The 18,971-nt window shown below is 37.2% G+C and overlaps 1 protein-coding gene across 2 annotated transcripts in view; it reads left to right on the forward strand.

Annotated features, from left to right (window-relative positions):
• Positions 1-18,971, forward strand: part of LOC136266494 (autophagy-related protein 16-1-like) — a 72,063-nt gene that overhangs the window by 46,229 nt on the left and 6,863 nt on the right. For both annotated transcript variants that reach the window (XM_066061509.1, XM_066061511.1), the window contains 5 exons: positions 3,026-3,097; positions 4,199-4,261; positions 4,315-4,372; positions 6,047-6,107; positions 6,504-6,557. In XM_066061509.1, the coding sequence (XP_065917581.1) occupies positions 3,026-3,097; positions 4,199-4,261; positions 4,315-4,372; positions 6,047-6,107; positions 6,504-6,557 (308 nt within the window). The remainder of the gene's footprint in view (positions 1-3,025; positions 3,098-4,198; positions 4,262-4,314; positions 4,373-6,046; positions 6,108-6,503; positions 6,558-18,971) is intronic.

Below are 18,971 nucleotides of genomic sequence, written 5' to 3' on the forward strand. Positions count from 1 at the left end.
GCAACAACATAGTAGAGCGGCATAGCAAAATATTGTACACTTTGTGAAGAAAGTATGAAACTTTGCATACAATACCTACCCACCATGAAGTGATATGGAGCCATCGCAGATTTGATCTTGGTGTCCTCTACAGTTCATTTTATGCTTAAAATAATAACTTTTGTCTCTATACCACCCATACAACACTCAATTTGTTCAAACTAGGTGCCAAATTGAAGATCTTTGTCCAAGAAACAAGTTGATACTTGTTGCACGTTCAAAGCATATTCCATTTCAAAGTTATGGTATTTTTACCACCAGCAAATTCATATAAATTCAACCGTCTATGCAATTACACCCTCAATCTGCATTCTTTGTTTGCCATTCAATTTTTTGCATCTTTTTTAGGTAACCATGAGCACTACAGGTAACATATACAACAAAAAGTGGAGAGATATCTAGGGGTGTGGCATAGGGGTTATGTACACTTCTCCCACGAGGTGAAACAACGAAGGCCATATGTAGTTGTTTTGAAGTCAGATTAAACTAAAAGTTTGAGGTTGTTTATGGCTATAATTTGTTTCTACATATAATACAGGACCACAAAGGTGTAGGTGTGGCCCACAAAAAAACATCACCAGCCTAAATTTTCCCTGACGACAATGAGGCAGTATTGGTTAGGTAAAACTAAGCCCAAACAAGCCTTCAGATCGACCTGAAATGCTTTCAACAAGTTGCAATGGAATTTTTTTTTAAATTATTAAATGGAATTTTCTGCTGACTGGGTAACTGACTGACTGAATCAGACTGATGCCTTCAGATAAGTGTAACTCGATAATGGCAAAGGCTACGGGCTTGATTTTTTCACTGTTTGATGTCACTTCAGCCTGAGAGGTGCCTTTTGGCATACCACAGTACATACAATGCATTCTTCTTGGACTTACCAGTGTCCTGCTTTGTGTCCCATTCTTCTTGGTTGACAGCAAAAGGTGTCGATTTGGTGGTAGCATGTGATGACTTCCCTTTGTATGCACACATACTAAATACATGCATATGGTAAGTGGGATTGCACACTGGGGGTGTGCACTGCTTGAATATGACAAATGCACACCACCCCAGGGTGTTTCCACCATTAGCATGTTAACAAATTATTGGAGTATAGATGTTGTAGTATATTAGTTTTAATAATGGATTCCATAACCATTACTACTGTAGATGTAAGAATGACGGGTCTATAATTACAAGCAAAATGTTTGCTTCCTTTCTTATAAATAGGGGTAACAAAAGCAATTTTCCATTCAGATGGCAGAACACCAGACTGGAAAGGCTTATTAAATAAAATGGAAAGTGGAACTGATAATTGGTCAGAAAATATTGCTCTAATTATGATATAACAATAATAACCAGAAAATAAGTAGCATTGTTAAAGTTGCTATGGAGATTAAAGAACTATCGATGTGCGAATATCCACAGATCATGGAAAATTCAAACCCAACTAAAATTCACTGTACCAGCAAAGCCACATGGAAGCAGTATTGCACTACCACAAATTGACACTTTGCAATGTCAGCGAAAAGAACTGGGACACAAAGGAGGACAAAGACAAGTCCATGATGCATGTGCAAAGCGACATCAAACAGTGAAAATATCAAGCCCGTAGCAAGGGGGTGTAATGTAGGTACATGCTGTGGGTAGATCTGTGATCAAATTGTTGACCAAAATTTCCCTGTGACCTGCAACTTAGCAACAATAGTTCAGTACTTTTTGTGGGTTGGAAATTTTTATCCTTAACTGTTGATTCAACACGAATTTGGTGGTTTTGACTTGTGACTTGGAGTTTGGCCAAAGGTCACAGATCTTTCTACAGTGATCAAGCAGGCTTGGGGTCAAATACTTTGAAAAGTTTTTAAATACAAATATTCTGAAAGTATGAAATACAAAATACAAATACTTATACTCACGATGTATTTCAAATACAAATACTTTAATAGCATGTAAATACTTTAAAAATACTTCTGTACTGTGATCTAAACCACACGTTACACAACCACCCAATAGTATACACCTTTTTTTAATATTGTTCTAATAAAATTTCAAGTGTTTGGTAAAAGCAACTGACCACTCATAATAGCTTAGTAACTAGCTAGCTACTTAACTTATTGAATAAATATCTTATAAACATATATTCCTCAAATCATGTGTTGGTTAAATGGCATCGATCAGGGTGAAAGACTTTACCCGCTAACCTAAACAGTCTTTCTATGGGTGCTGAGGTTGCAGGTATGCAGAGAAATCTACAAGCCATTTTGGCTAAAGGTGGAAATTTTGTTTGATTTACTTTCCAAAATACAAGTGGGTTTTCTTCTTGCGGTATGTAGGGTGAAAATAAGTACTCTTCAACAATTGTGTTTAAATCCTTGGAAGTATCTGCAGTTACAGAGTCAGACTCATTTATTAAATCACTGAAAAAGATTTTTATTTTCTTAGCCGAAGATTCAGATTCTTCCTCTATTTGTTCAGAAATTTCAGAAGCAAGGTATTTGCAGAAAGTATTTTAAGTTTTTGCATGAAGTATTTGAATACAAATACAAATACATGTTGTTTCAAAACTTCAAAATACAAATACTCAAAAATAGTATTTAAATACAGATAAATACAAATACTCATATATTTGACCCCAAGCCTGTGATCAAGTGACTGTGTGTCACCCTCTTGCATTGCCTGATGTTTAGTTGAGATATACTTGGCTGAAGGCATCACTTAGTTATTTAGTTCATTCAATAGTTATTTAGTTCATTCAATAGTTATTTAGTTAGTTAGTTAGTTAGACAGTCAGAGGAAAATTCACATATGATTAGAAAAATTCCATAGAAACTTGTTGGAAAGATTTGGGATAGCTCTGAAGGCTTGGTTATGAAGCTGTTTCAAAGGAAAATTGAGGTTGTTTTTTGGGTGATTTTGAAGGGAAGGAAAAACCCAAACTCTAATATTATACTGTATGATAAAGTTACACTTGCATGTCTTTACATTGTTGTATGCTTTTTAGGAGAAATACACTTTAGCAACTTCCAATGACCAAACTGCATTACTGTGGTCAGTTTCAGCACAAAATGTTATGGTAAGCAATAAGCATTAGTGTACAGATCATGCATATGTAACTATTGGATATTAAGAAGTATAATATAGTTTTCTTTTATTGATTGAAAGTGACTGCAAAGGCAAACAATAGAATAGTGCATGCTTTCAAAGTAGAGTTGGTTATGTACAGACATACAAACAGACAGTCTTACCAGGAACACAGGTGTGTACCCACACCTGCTCTGTGGCCAGTTGTAGGCATGCACCCAATTTTAACCATTGAAATGTATGTTTGTACTTCTCAGCAATCAAAATTTGGTTCCAGTGCAGTTAATTAGGATTTAAGAAACATGGTGAGGTAAAAGTAACTGAAAAGGTACATGCATGACTACTTCTCTGTTACAAATTGAAAACTTCATAGTAGCATATACAAAAGCACCTAAGACCCACTATAAATAAATTAGTTGGAAATTAAAGAACTAATGTGCCATGAAATAAGCCACTGTATGTGTGCGTGTGTACATACGTACATTCATGCATGTGCTGTAGCTAGAACCCACATTTTAGAAATCTTATGTTGAAGGTAGCCAGTGTAAGTGCTCTGCAAACATGCAGGTAAGCTTTACTCTAAGATGTATACTTTGTGCCAATTAAATGTGAAACTGTATTCTAAATACAGTGTGCATGAGCATGCAGTTTTCCTAGCAAAATGTACAATTGTTTTAATGATGGGAAAATGACAGCAGCATAGGTATTCTATGCCATGCACCAGAACTAGTGTATCACATCAAGTTAAAATTAATGAAGCATGGCCTTCTTATATGGACACAAAATAAGAGCCGTACAAGACAATAATTTTGTAAAAAATACCTGTGTAGACAAGTCATAAAACAGTTAACACCGTGTTTGTGGTTTTAAGCGGTTTGTTTGAGTTATGCTTCTTTAGCAACAAAAAAGTGGTAATTTGTAAATCATGAAATTAATCTCTTAAATATGTAGCAGTGGATAGTCAGTTTAATCACACCAGACTTTTAGAAGTAGCTACCAGAATATTTTCTTGTTTTGTATATATATGTGACTTATTTTATCTCATAATATATATATATTGCATTTTGTATATTATACACTTTTTTCTTAACAGCAAACAATGACTGGTCACCGTGACAAAGTTTTATGTGCAAAGTTTCTGGATGCAGAAAGAGTGGTACATAAGTGATTTGATAGTAATGAATTGGTAAACATAATACACTTTTTTAGGTTACAGGTAGTCTTGATAGAACCCTAAAGATTTGGGACTTGCATCATGTTGACACTTGTAAGTAAACCAGTTATGTACATAATCAAGAGTTAATAATAAGAGAGGAGAGTGTCTAACGCCGTATAGTCCTGTAATAGATGATTGCGCAGAAGTTAAATGGCTTCTTTTCCACGTAACGTACAGACTGGCTAGTATATTTTCGCATTTAACCGCAAAGACTATCCCAGACACAAGGGCGTGCGTTCAACTCGATGTTCAAGTTCACCACGAAGAGCATCGCTCTGTTGCGCAAAGAAGTGTGGCTGTTAACCTCGAAGATAACTCTGGGGGAGAGCATCTGAGAAACCAATAAACACTGAACCAAAGGCAGAGTATCGCTTCGAATTTTCACTGCGTCGCCATTACCCTACCTTTGAGCATTCTTCAATTGAAGGAGCACTGTTCCCTGTACATACAGCTCAGTCTTTAGTTCATTCTTCAAATATTCTCGAGGATTCATCACGGTGCGGCTAAACTAATTGCGGTATGGAAACGAACAAATACTAGAACTCTAGTAGGTATCAAGCAATAAAAAGTAGTGAAACAAGAGATGAATAATGGTATTGCAGCATAGGGAAAATCCCTACATTGGCTTGTTATAACAATCATTTTGTCCATTGCCAAAGTATAGGGATTTTCCACCAAGCTATGCTGTAATACCATCATTCATCTTCTTGTTTCACTACTTATTATCACTGGATCCCTACTATTTATTATTTTCAAATATACTAGTTTTAAATTTTTTTATTATAGCATACAGCTATACACGTGTGACTGTTCTATTAGGGTGACTACTGTACCTTGAGTCAGCCTTCACCTACCAGTAGGTATGAAACTATTTCTTATTTTAACTGTGCTAGAATTTTAAATACGTTAGACCAATAATAAGGGTGTGTGGTCATCATTATCAAGTAAAATAGATATATGGACCCCATCATTTATCAACCAAGATCGATAAAATTGGCACTGCCTTGAATCTACAGGTATCTACTGAGCATAAGTGCTTTAAATAATTTTGTGTTGTTTAAATATGCTGCTCAAGGAAGGCATTTATCTGGAAAATTAATGCCATGATATGGTTTCATGGTATCAAGAAGAATACAACCAGTCTGATTGAAGATAAAAGGAAAGACAAGTGCAATAATATCAATCACGGCATTAAAAACAAAAAAAATACTCACAGGCAACCAGATATAGATTTTTTTTAAATATCACTGAAACTCGAATTTTCATCTGCCAGCCTGCCTGCCTGACTACAGTCGCAAAGTTGGAGGTCAAATGAAGCAGCACATGCTGCCATCATTTTATGCCACAATAATAAACTCAACAGTGGCATGTACCTTTTAGAGTTCCAATGGCGTGTGCTCTCTGCTTATTCTATATAGGTAATTTTCATCATATAAGATGTCTCTAGGATGGTTTTTAAAGATCGAAGTTTAGGTGGTGTGTGTTACTTTTGAGGGGATCCCTACTTAAATGGTACTACCGTACTGTTTGACACGTATGTATCGCCTGACATAACAAACAATGTTAGTGATTAAAAGGATGGTGATTAATGTTGATGCATGATTTATATAGGCTTTCAATGTTATGACGGTTAATGGCTAGTAATATTTATTAAATTAGACTTCCAACCAATGTAACAGATTCTTTTACTAGTTGTATGCAAGTGTACATTTATGCTATACACAGCTCCCAAGACACTGTTTGCTGGTTCTGGTTGTACCGATCTGATAGTTGGAAAAAGTATGAGGTAAGTATGCAGGTGTGTGTGTGTTTGTGTGTTTTGGAAATATCAAATCAAGCTGACAGTTATCTAGTATCATGAAACTTTTGTATTTCTCTCTACAATTTTATGCAGTGGTGTTGTAATGCATTCACGGGGAAGTGGGAATAAATAAGCAATTAACAATGCAATAAAATAAAGAATAAACTATTATTTTCATCACAGCAATGCCTTATGATGAATGCACTTTCTTGAAAAGTTTTAGTGATGTGCCTAGAGATAAAAATAGCAAGTGATCATTTTATACATGCTTGATTTATGGAGAATCATAAAAATTCTCAGTGCATGAAAAGTTGAAACCTTCAGAATTTATCTCTAAACAAAAGTAGTTTTAAAGGTCTTTTTCCTACTTATTCACTGCAGGTTTTCAATCATCAGTGGACATACTGACAAAAAGATCAGATTTTGGGATATTCAGTAAGTGCTACTTTGTGAGGTTAGAGTGTTGTTATACATGCTATTCAGTGTTGTGTATCACAATGTAGATTAATTGTCACAACTATTAGTGGAGTTTGTGGTATGATAATGAGCACTTCTTGGGGGGATATTTTGCTGAATACATATATTTTCTTCTAAAATAATGCTACGTATGTACTCTTGTCATTATGTATATACATTGTTCCCCAACTAGCAGTCCCAGAATAGCAAGACTTTACTTTTAGTATATAAAACACATAGGAGTCCAATGGGTATATGACCTGTAGTTAGTTGTGACAATCCTATGGAAAACTTATCACAATTTGTTGATACCAGTGTCACAGTGATATATTTCCCCAAGCATCGTGTTTCACCACATGCATATCACTAGGGATGCATGTTTTCCTGACAAAGACACTAGTGATATATGTTTCCTTGCCATGATTTTTTCAGTTTCTTTTTTTTTATACCATGCACAACACCCACACGTTCATCTCAGAATTTATTTGCTACTACTATATAGCTAGCTACTGGATGTTTCTGCTGCTCGTTACTACTACTCGGCTACCAGTGGCGGATTTAGGGGGGTTTCACGGTTTCCACAGAAATCCCCTTTGAGAAATGATTATGCAACAGTTGAGTATTTTAATTAATTATTGCGGCGTACGCCTATAATAAGCAATGTGTGTGTTCAACATTCTGTAAATAGACTTCGTAAATATTTGTTTTTTACACCAAAATTGCAGTCTCAGAGCATCTAAATTTCAAAAATTTCCTGGGGGGCATGCCCCCAGACCCCCCTAGCACATGCACATTGTGAGTGTGCTTCTTCACACACTCAGTGCATATGTGACAGAAGAGCACTCCCAGTACCCCCAACTATTTGGTGCTGAGCACCCCCAACTCAAAGCTGTATTGTGCAATAGTCGTTACTTGAGCTTCCAGAAACTTGTCAATCACGATCGAAATACTCTAATAGAGCAGTCACCCTAATACAACAGTCTAGCATGTATTAAAAATAGTACTAGTATTTGATGAACAGCTAAAACCACTGAAAATGCCTCCAAATTCAATCTCCTGACACCTAATTTTCAAAATTGTCCTGGGGGGCATGCCCCCAGACTCCCCTAGAATTAGCATGCTTGGTGTGCTTCACACACCTACTACTACCACCATAAATTTTGGGCACCCCCAACTGTAGCACCCTCCCGTCTCCTATGCAGTGGATATGTCATCCTTCTAAACTGGAAACTCACTTTATAAATTCCTAGATCCGCCACTGGCTACTGTTGATATCTTACTATTAATTTTAGCTACTGTAGCTGCTATATACACTGCTGCTACTCACATATAACTATTAACTCAGTATTGCTGCTACCGTATACTGCAGTTAATATACTACCTGCTACTACAGTATACTATTACTTACTACACTGCATGCAATTACTGCTTGCTGCCTCTACTCCTATTACTAGGTACTGCCTACTGCTCCTATATACTGTTATTACTAGCTACCACGTGCTACTACTGGACTAAAAAAGATATTTTATAGCAATTATTAATGAATAGATTAGGATAGCTGAAAAGGAAGCTGTTGACACCTGCATCTATGTCTCATGTATTTAAATCAAGACACACGGTAGTGTGTCGTGCGGCCCAAGAAGCCGGCGCGCAACCCCGTGAGTATATTGACAGGAAGAAAGAAAACGCAATTTTCGCACCTCCGTAGCTCTGTGCTGCCTTGATGAAACAAGACACATTTTGCTGTGTACATTCCCTCCAACTTCAGTACTCCACATTCCAAATTTGAGCGAAATCGCTTCAGGAATTCCTGAGATATGCGACTTCACAAATTGGCTTAGTTCGTTTTTTTTTTCTTCTTATTTTTCTTCCTCTTTTCGCACACTTACAAAAACTGCTATACAACGCGAACGCGTTATCCGATTGCCTTGAAATTTGGCACACAGAAGGGGGGTATAAAGGCGCATCTCTGTACCAACTTTGGCTGGAATATCATAAACAGGCAAAGAGTTATGAGCGATTATGCACGAAAAATGACACTAATATGTTGTCACGCCTACAGGGTAAACCGCGTATGGGAAGAAGCTGAAAATCGGTGGGTGAATAGGTTAACTATTGAACCTCAAACCTTTTGTGGTTTGAAAGAAATCGAGCTAAAAACCAGGAAGATACAGCAAAAAAATCAACAGTGTGTAACAATTACGCAATCGAGATTAGCTAATTTTTATTATTATTATTATTATTATTATTATTATTATGCTTGCCACGCCTACCAGATAAACCACTTGGGGTAATGCTTTGAAAATCGCTGTACAGATGGAGTTATCATCTTAGAAAGGCTCTTCAATGGTGTAGAAGAATCAGACTTAAAGCCACGGAGTTAAAACACAAAATCCAACTTGGTGTAGCAAGTGCGAGATCGAGATACTCTAATAGAGCAGTCATCCTAATAGAGCAGTCACCCTGAACAGAATTCAAGAGATCAGTTAAAAATAAGTAACCTGTATAGAGATCAGCTACAAACAAATCACCCTGTAGAGAGTTCAGCTACAAACAATTCACCCTGTTCAGACATCAGTTAGAAGAAGTTTTCTTGTAGAGAGTTCAGTTACAAACAAATCACCCTGTTGAAAGATCAGCTAGAAGATGTCACCTTATAGATAGTTCAGTTACAAAGAAACCACCATGTAGAGAATTCAGCTACAAACTAGTGACCCTGTAGATACATCAGCTAGAAGAAGTTACCTTGTGGAGAGTTCAGCTACAAAGAAACCATTCTGTAAAGAGCTCAGCTGCAAACAAATCACCTATACAGAATTCAGCTACAAACAAATCACCCTGTAGAGAGATCAGCTAGAAGAAGTTACCTTGTAGATAGTTCAGCTACAAACAAATCATCCTGTAGAGAGATTAGCTAGAAGAAGTTACCTTGTAGATAGTTCGGCTACAAACAATTCACCCTGTACAGAGCTCAGTTAAAATAGGTTTCCTTGTAGAGAGTTCAGCTACAGACAAATCACCCTGTAGAGAGATCAGTTAGAAGAAGTTACCTTGTAGATCGTTCAGCTACAAACAATTCACCCTGTAAAGAGATCAGCTAGAAGAAGTTACCTTGTAGAGAGTTCAGCTACAAAGAAACCATCATGTAGAGAATTCAGCCGCAAACAAATCATGTATAGAGAGTTCAGCTACAAACAAATCTCCCTGTAGAGAGATCAGCTAGAAGAAGTTTCTTTGTAGAAAGTTCTCAAATCACCCTGTAGAAAGATCAGCTAGAAGAAATCACCTTGTAGAGAGTTCAGCTTCAAAGAAACAATCATGTGAGAGTTCAGGTACAAACAAATTGTCCTGTAGAGAGATCAGCTAGAAGAAGTTACCTTGTAGAGAGTTCAGCTACAAAGAAACCATCATGTAGATAGTTCAGGTACAAACAAATCACCCTGTAGAAAGATCAGCTATAGAAGAAATCACCTTGTAGAGAGTTCAGCTACAAAGAAACTATCATGTAGAGAGTTCAACTACAAACAAATCACCCTGTAGAAAGATCAGCTATAGAAGAAATCACCTTGTAGAGAGTTCAGCTACAAAGAAACCATCATGTAGAGAGTTCAGCTACAAACAAATCGGCCTGTAGAGAGATCAGCTAGAAGAAATTACCTTGTAGAGAGTTCAGCTACAAAGAAACCATCATGTAGAGAGTTCAGCTGCAAACAAATCACCCTGTAGAGAACTCAGCTACAAACAAATCGCCCTGTAGAAAGATTAGCTAGAAGAAGTTACCTTATAGGGAGTTCAGCTATGAACAGATCACCCTGTAGAGAGTTCAGCTACAAACAAATCACCCTGTAGAGAGTTCAGCTACAAACAAATCACCCTGTAGAGAGTTCAGTTACAAAGAAACCACCATGTAGAGAGTTCAGCTGCAAAAAAAATCAATCACTCTGTTGAGAGTTCAGCTAGAAGAAGTCACCTTGTAGAGAGTTAAGCTGCAAATAAATCACCCTGTAGAGAATTCAGCTACAAACAAATCACCCTGTAGAAAGATCAGTTAGAAGAAGTTACCTTGTAGAGAGTTCAGCTACAAAGAAACCACCATGTAGAGAGTTCAGCTGCAAACAAATCACCTGTAGAGAGTTCAGCTAGAAACAAGTCACCCTATAGAGAGATCAGCTAAAAACAAGTCACCCTGTAGAGAGTTCAGCTAGAAGAAGTCACATTGTAGAGAGTTCAGATACAAAGAAACTACCACGTAGAGAGTTCAGCTGCAAACAAATCATCCTGTAGAGAGTTCAGCTAGAAGAAGTCACCTTTAAGAGAGTTCAGCTACAAAGCAACCACCATGTAAAGAGTTCAGCTGCAAAAAACTCAATCACCTTGTAGAAAGTTCGGCTAGAAGAAGTTACCTTGTAGAGAGTTCAGCTACAAAGAAACCAGAAACCACCATTTAGAGAGTTCAGCTACAAAGAAACCACCATGTAGAGAGTTCAGCTGCAAACAAATCACTTATAGAGAGTTCAGCTAGAAACAAGTCACCCTGTAGAGAGTTCAGCTAGAAGATATCACATTGTAGAGAGTTCAGCTACAATGAAACTCCCATGTAGAGAGTTCAGCTGCAAACAAATCACCCTGTAGAGAACTCAGCTACAAACAAATATGCAGTGTAAAAAGATCAGCTAGAAGAAGTCACCTTGTAGAGAGTTCAGCTACAACGAAACCATCATGTAGAGAGTTCAGCTACAAACAAATCACCTGTAGAGAGTTCAGCTAGAAACAAGTCACCCTGTAGAGAGATCAGCTAGAAACAAGTCACCTTGTAGAGAGTTCAGCTAGAAGAAGTCACGTTGTAGAGAGTTCAGCTACAAAGAAACCACCATTTAGAGAGTTCAGCTGCAAACAAATCACCCAGTAGAAAGTTCAGCTATGAACAGATCACCCTGTTGAGAGTTCAGTTAGAAACAAGGAATCCTGTAGAGAGATCACCTAGAAGTATCGCCTTGTAGAGAGTTCAGCTACAAACAAATCACCTGTAGAGAGTTCAGCTACAAACAAATCGGCCTGTAGAGAGATCAGCTAGAAGAAATTACCTTGTAGAGAGTTCAGCTACAAAGAAACCATCATGTAGAGAGTTCAGCTGCAAACAAATCACCCTGTAGAGAACTCAGCTACAAACAAATCGCCCTGTAGAAAGATTAGCTAGAAGAAGTTACCTTATAGGGAGTTCAGCTATGAACAGATCACCCTGTAGAGAGTTCAGCTACAAACAAATCACCCTGTAGAGAGTTCAGCTACAAACAAATCACCCTGTAGAGAGTTCAGTTACAAAGAAACCACCATGTAGAGAGTTCAGCTGCAAAAAAAATCAATCACTCTGTTGAGAGTTCAGCTAGAAGAAGTCACCTTGTAGAGAGTTAAGCTGCAAATAAATCACCCTGTAGAGAATTCAGCTACAAACAAATCACCCTGTAGAAAGATCAGTTAGAAGAAGTTACCTTGTAGAGAGTTCAGCTACAAAGAAACCACCATGTAGAGAGTTCAGCTGCAAACAAATCACCTGTAGAGAGTTCAGCTAGAAACAAGTCACCCTATAGAGAGATCAGCTAAAAACAAGTCACCCTGTAGAGAGTTCAGCTAGAAGAAGTCACATTGTAGAGAGTTCAGATACAAAGAAACTACCACGTAGAGAGTTCAGCTGCAAACAAATCATCCTGTAGAGAGTTCAGCTAGAAGAAGTCACCTTTAAGAGAGTTCAGCTACAAAGCAACCACCATGTAAAGAGTTCAGCTGCAAAAAACTCAATCACCTTGTAGAAAGTTCGGCTAGAAGAAGTTACCTTGTAGAGAGTTCAGCTACAAAGAAACCAGAAACCACCATTTAGAGAGTTCAGCTACAAAGAAACCACCATGTAGAGAGTTCAGCTGCAAACAAATCACTTATAGAGAGTTCAGCTAGAAACAAGTCACCCTGTAGAGAGTTCAGCTAGAAGAAGTCACATTGTAGAGAGTTCAGCTACAATGAAACTCCCATGTAGAGAGTTCAGCTGCAAACAAATCACCCTGTAGAGAACTCAGCTACAAACAAATATGCAGTGTAAAAAGATCAGCTAGAAGAAGTCACCTTGTAGAGAGTTCAGCTACAACGAAACCATCATGTAGAGAGTTCAGCTACAAACAAATCACCTGTAGAGAGTTCAGCTAGAAACAAGTCACCCTGTAGAGAGATCAGCTAGAAACAAGTCACCTTGTAGAGAGTTCAGCTAGAAGAAGTCACGTTGTAGAGAGTTCAGCTACAAAGAAACCACCATTTAGAGAGTTCAGCTGCAAACAAATCACCCAGTAGAAAGTTCAGCTATGAACAGATCACCCTGTTGAGAGTTCAGTTAGAAACAAGGAATCCTGTAGAGAGATCACCTAGAAGTATCGCCTTGTAGAGAGTTCAGCTACAAACAAATCACCTGTAGAGAGTTCAGCTACAAACAAATCACCCTGTAGAGAGATCAGCTAGAAGTAGTCACCTTGTAGAGAGTTCAGCTATAAAGAAACCACCATGTAGAGAATTCAGCTGCAAACAAACACCCTGTAGAGAACTCAGCTACAAACAAATCGCCCTGTAGAAAGATCAGCTAGAAGAAGTTACCTTGTAGGGATTTCAGCTACAAACAAATCACCCTGTAGAGAGTTCAGCTACAAAGAAACCATTCTGTAAAGAGCTCAGCTGCAAACAAATCACTTGTACAGAATTCAGCTACAAACAAATCACCCTGTAGAGAGATCAGCTAGAAGAAATTACCTTGTAGATAGTTCAGCTACAAACAAATCACCCTGTAGAAAGATCAGTTAGAAGAAGTTACCTTGGAGAAAGTTCAGCTACAAAGAAACCATTTTGTAAAGAGCTCAGCTGCAAACAAATCACCTGTACAGAATTCAACTACGAACAAATCACCTTGTAGAGAGATCAGCTATAAGAAGTTACCTTGTAGATAGTTCAGCTACAAACAAATCTCCCTGTAGAGAGATCAGCTAGAAGAAATTACCTTGTAGAGAGTTCAGCTGCAAAGAAATCACCCTGTAGAAAATTCTGCCAGAAACAAATTGCCCTGTAGAAAGATCAGTTAGAAGAAGTTACCTTTTAGAGAGTTCAGCTACAAAGAAACCATTCTGTAAAGAGCTCAGCTGCAAACAAATCACCTATACAGAATTCAGCTACAAACACATCACCCTGTAGAGAGATCAGCTAGAAGAAGTTACCTTGTAGATCGTTCAGCTACAAACAATTCACCCTGTAGAGAGAGCAATTAGAAGAAGTCACCTTGTAGAGTGTTCAGTTACAAAGAAACCACCATGGAGATTTCTGTAATCAATATAATATTATGTGACCGGATTTGCGAAAAGGGGTCTTCCACACACATCCAATTCTGTAACCGTTGGAGACCATAACTCAGTGTTCAAGTAACATATTAACCTGAAAATTTCACCATGTATTCAGCTATAGTGGTGCTCACCACTGCCCAAAATTCAAGGCAATAGCTCTTTCCAAGCTGAAGTTATCAATTGTCAAAGTTGGCAAATTGGATGTGTGTGGAAGACCCCTTTTCGCAAATCCGGTCACATATGTATTATACAGTATATGTGACCGGGCCTGCGAAAACAGGGCATGTGGGCACAAACTACACCTCGTTACACTAAAGGTCATATCTCAGTACTGGAACAGAATATTTGCATTCTGTAAATTTCAACATAATGTCAATTAAATGCTGATTAAGAGCTGAAAATTTCATTGCCATAGCATAATGGTATAAAACGTTATGAGTGATGGAAGTTTGAAAAAGAAGACAAAAATCATGTGCCCACATGCCTTATTTTCGCAGGCCCAGTCACATATATAATTTGTACATTTACTGATAAAATATTTAAAGTACATCTACTTCATCTTTTCTTCTTCCTGTAGTAAAGAAAAAAACATAGGTTAAAAAAGTCCCAAAGCTGGCCATAGGCCGGCTTTGGGGTATACAAATACAAAAAGAAATGAAATCTAATCCAAAACAGCCAAGCTGTAAAAAAAGTGTGCGGCCCTCAGAAAGGCTATGGTGAAAAAAGATGTGAAATCCAAGGTGGCGGCCAAGAAATGGCTGTGATGGTAGGTTAATGGTAAAAATTTTAATAATGACAATTTAGGTAAATTTTGTGAAGCGGCACAAAAATTCACCTGAATTGTCGTTATTAAAATTTTTACCATTAACCTACCATCACAGCCATTTCTTGGCCGCCACCTTGGATTTCACATCTTTTTTCACCATAGCCTTTCTGAGGGCCGCACACTTTTTTTACAGCTTGGCTGTTTTGGATTAGATAGTAAATATGCACAATAATACTAGTATTTTTTAAAAAAATTGTTAGTTTAAAAAAGTAGGGATCTATGCAATGAAACAAGAGATGAATGATGGTATTACAGCATTGTTCAGTGGGAAGTCCCTACTTTGACAATAATTGTTATAACTAATGTGCCAAAGTAAGGACTTTCTCACCGAGCTATGCTGTAATACCATCATTCATCTCTTATTTCACTACTTTTTATTGCATAGATCCCTACTTCATTTTTAAATTGACAGTTTAAAACATACTAATATATTTAATTTTTGTTGTAGTACAGCTTCTATTAGAGTATCACACATGACTGTTGTATTAGAGTATCTCGAGTCAGCCGAGGGGTGTGCACCTAGCTAGACCAATAAGGTGTGAGGTCATCTTACTTACTGTTTGTAAAAAGCTAGATTGTTAAGAGGTGTGGTATCCATACTCTATTGCTATTAGTCCACCTAGATTTTGATGAGTGTGGTTGCAAACCTATCGTGAACAGGATCCCAATTGTGAAGTTGCAGATATCTAACTAGTATACCTCTTATAGTAGCGTGGGGACTGAAGCGCTTCTGATTCTTTGTATGTTTCTTGAAACACAAAATACTATCCTGCTACATGCTGTTAGCTTTAAGCTACAATATAAATGTGAAGGCAAGCAGTTGGTCTTAATTCGGTGCAATTCTAAGAGCTGCATTGCATATTATAGCTATATCTGTTGTGCATGCATTTGCGTCAGAATAACAAAAGTCATGTACATTAAACTTTGATACTTTGTGCATGATAAGTTATAATTGATTTGTACTCAAGAAATTTTAGCTGCTTGGGAGATTTTCACTGTACAGGTTTGCACTACTAGAGTGCTTTTTACTTGAGAGATTTTGGACAACTCGAGATATTTACTTTAGACTGATTGTGAGATTTTGAACTACTTAAGAGACTTCAGTTACTTAAAATACATGAGAGCTTTTTTTAGTTGGGAGATTTTTGACTGCTTCAGAGATTCTACTTGAGAGATTTCACCTGAGAGACTTAATTTAGTTATTTGATAGATTTTAGAGAGGCTTTTGACTACTTGAGAGTATCTACTTTAAACTACTTAAGAGATTTTTACTTGAGAAATTTTACTTGAAAGTTATGTAATTACCTGAGAGACTGACTTTCACTTGAGAGATTTTTGAACTACTTGAGAGATTTGTACTTAAAAGATTTTATATCTGAGAGATGCGTATTTAGCACTACTCAGATTTTTGCTGTAGAGATTTTCCAGTCAGTTATGTACTGCCAGTCACTTTATAATTCATTGCAAGGTATCTGGATAAGATATCTGCTGGGCAGTAGATGAAAGTTAAAGTCATCAGACTATTGTGATTATGTTTGTCAGCATATCTACAATTACCATGAATTTAGCAATGGCTGGCTGAAGCCATGGAAGTCATGCAAATTCTATACTGGTTAGAATGCCATTAAATTATATGCAGAGAACATTAGACACTTTACAATATAGGAAACACACATCCGTAGAGATATACGCCTTAGCTATCTGGGGAACACAATACCCAGGGAAACATATATCACTGTGACTTGTAGATTCTCTAGCAAGTTAGTGATATGTGTACGAGGAAACATGTGTCCCCAGTGATATGTGTGGGAAAGTTACTTGGGGAAACACATATCACTGTGAAATGGGCTACAACCAATTATGAATGCAATACTCTTATGTCTTAAGAATTCCACCCAGTTAATCAATGTGCAAGTCAATTGTGTTACTGTGTATGTGTATCTTAGTCATGCACCCTTACACACTGTGCCGTTCATGTACACATGCTGTATATTATTTAAACAATATGGCCTACAAAAATCACACCACCACCATTGGGTACCACCACTAAAAGAATTTTGTTGAACACTCCTACAGTGAGTTATGATTGAAGAGATGAAACTTGTTTAATAATTGGTTGCTTACTTTTCGTTACAACACATACCCAGGATGTGACCTAGCAGTATCAGTGGACACACATCTATGTAGTACGTATGTACATACCTTTACAGAAGTTCACATGCCACCTAGGACACTAAATGTTTCCATTAGAGTACAGACAGAGTGGTATGTTTATCACATTGTCATGGACTCATACATACTACTGATGGAGTAGGTTGTAACACACACAACACAGACAATTACATACAAAGCCTGCCTGTCAAGTATATGTGGAGTATAAGAAAATAACTTGTCGTTACAGTAATGTTACAGTATATGGTCGACATTGTTACAGCAAGAGTACATAATATTGGCCATATAAATATTATGTACTCTTGGTTACAGTGTATAAGAAAGCAAGTAAAATAAGTGTGTTTGTACCAATTAGACAGTTTTCTTTTGGTTTGTTTAATGATACATTAAGCTCCACAGCTGTCATAGATGGAATAACATGATTATAGCTTCATTCATAAAAAAGAGCTGGAATATTACAGTACATGTAAATGCACCCACACAATGTAGTAAAATCTTTTGATCACAACCATTATGTAACATGGATGAAATTGAAATAGTGATGAACTATGATTATTTTACATCAGCTTGATTACAGGTTTGGGCAATTGAATTGTTGCTTTGGTAAATGAATTTGTTCCCTTGGCAATTGAATTCATCATTTCGGTAATTGATTTGTCACTTAGAATTCATTGCATTGGCACAAGAATTTGTCATAATTAAATTAAAGCAACCCATTATCACAAAGTGACTCTGAATCATTTTTGCCATGGAGAGTTATGCTTGAGCCACTAGAAGGTAATTGAAGGTGCTGGTGGTGGAGCAGGCCAAAAAGTGAAGGGGCCAGGCCAGCTGTAGGTTGAAGACCAAAAAAATAAGGTCATTATCTGCTGACAATAGCTGCTCTTCACCAATTATATCTATAACTACACATACGTAGTTAAGTAACTTGCTACATTGCTTCTGTGAATAATGTGACTGCTCTATTATTAAAGTATCCAGATCCTGACTGTTCTATTAGAGTATCTCAAACTTTTCTTGCAAACAAAAGTGGGGGCCATGGCCCCCCTATCTCCACTGCCTATGCTTGTATGTGAAGCTGGTAGCTGTCTGGAAAGCTAATTAGCTTGTTTACAAGTGATCACACCCATCACTAATGGTGAAGTACAGTTGTGAATGTTGCTGAAGAAGTTGTAGTGAAAAAATTATCACCTTATAAACAGTAATTTACAACAGTTGTACTTGAACAAGGTCTTGTAGCAGCTGCTACATCTTGTTTTTTTGTGTTTTCTCTAGCTTCCAAACTTGTTACAGATGAATTCAATTGCCAAAGTGACAAATTCAATTGCCAACAGGATGAATTCATTTGCCAAAGAGACAAAATACTTCCATTGCCAAAACCTGTATGATGTGTGTTATCAAGGCTAACATAGTGAATTATACAGCTACCAGTATACGTTTATAACTTTTGAGTTAGATTTTTCTGTGGTGCAGCTGGCTATATTTTAGAACTAGCTATATAACTAACCAAAAGTCATTTATAACTAGCTCTTTGGCCACAACTAGCCACATTTTTTAGCCCCTGCTGGATTTTGGAAAATCACTCTTAATTTAATGTTACATGTGAAATACTTAGAAATTGATACTTTACTGTGTCACCGCCATTAAAGCACTTGTACACCTGTTCAGATATTTCTCAGAATTTGTTGTAATTCAAAGTACTGACTAATGATTCTTAATCATTGTAAAGCTGATTGGTACGTAGTTTGGATTGATTGTAGATGTTTGAGTTGTAAAATGTGACATTAAGGCTGATTTCCAAAATCCAGTTACATATGTGACCGGATTTGCTAAAAGGGGTCTTCCACACACATCCAATTCCGTAAACGTGGGAGACCATAACTTTGTGATCAAGTAGCATACCAACCTGAAATTTTCACAGTCAATTCAGCGTTGTGGGTGCTCACTTCTGACCAATATTACAAGTCAATAGCTGTTTCCCATCTGAAGTTATCAATTGTCAAAGTCGAGAAATTGGATGTGTGTGGA

The sequence above is a fragment of the Dysidea avara genome, chromosome 9, assembly GCF_963678975.1.
Source record: "Dysidea avara chromosome 9, odDysAvar1.4, whole genome shotgun sequence".
Taxonomy (NCBI): Eukaryota; Metazoa; Porifera; class Demospongiae; order Dictyoceratida; family Dysideidae; genus Dysidea; species Dysidea avara.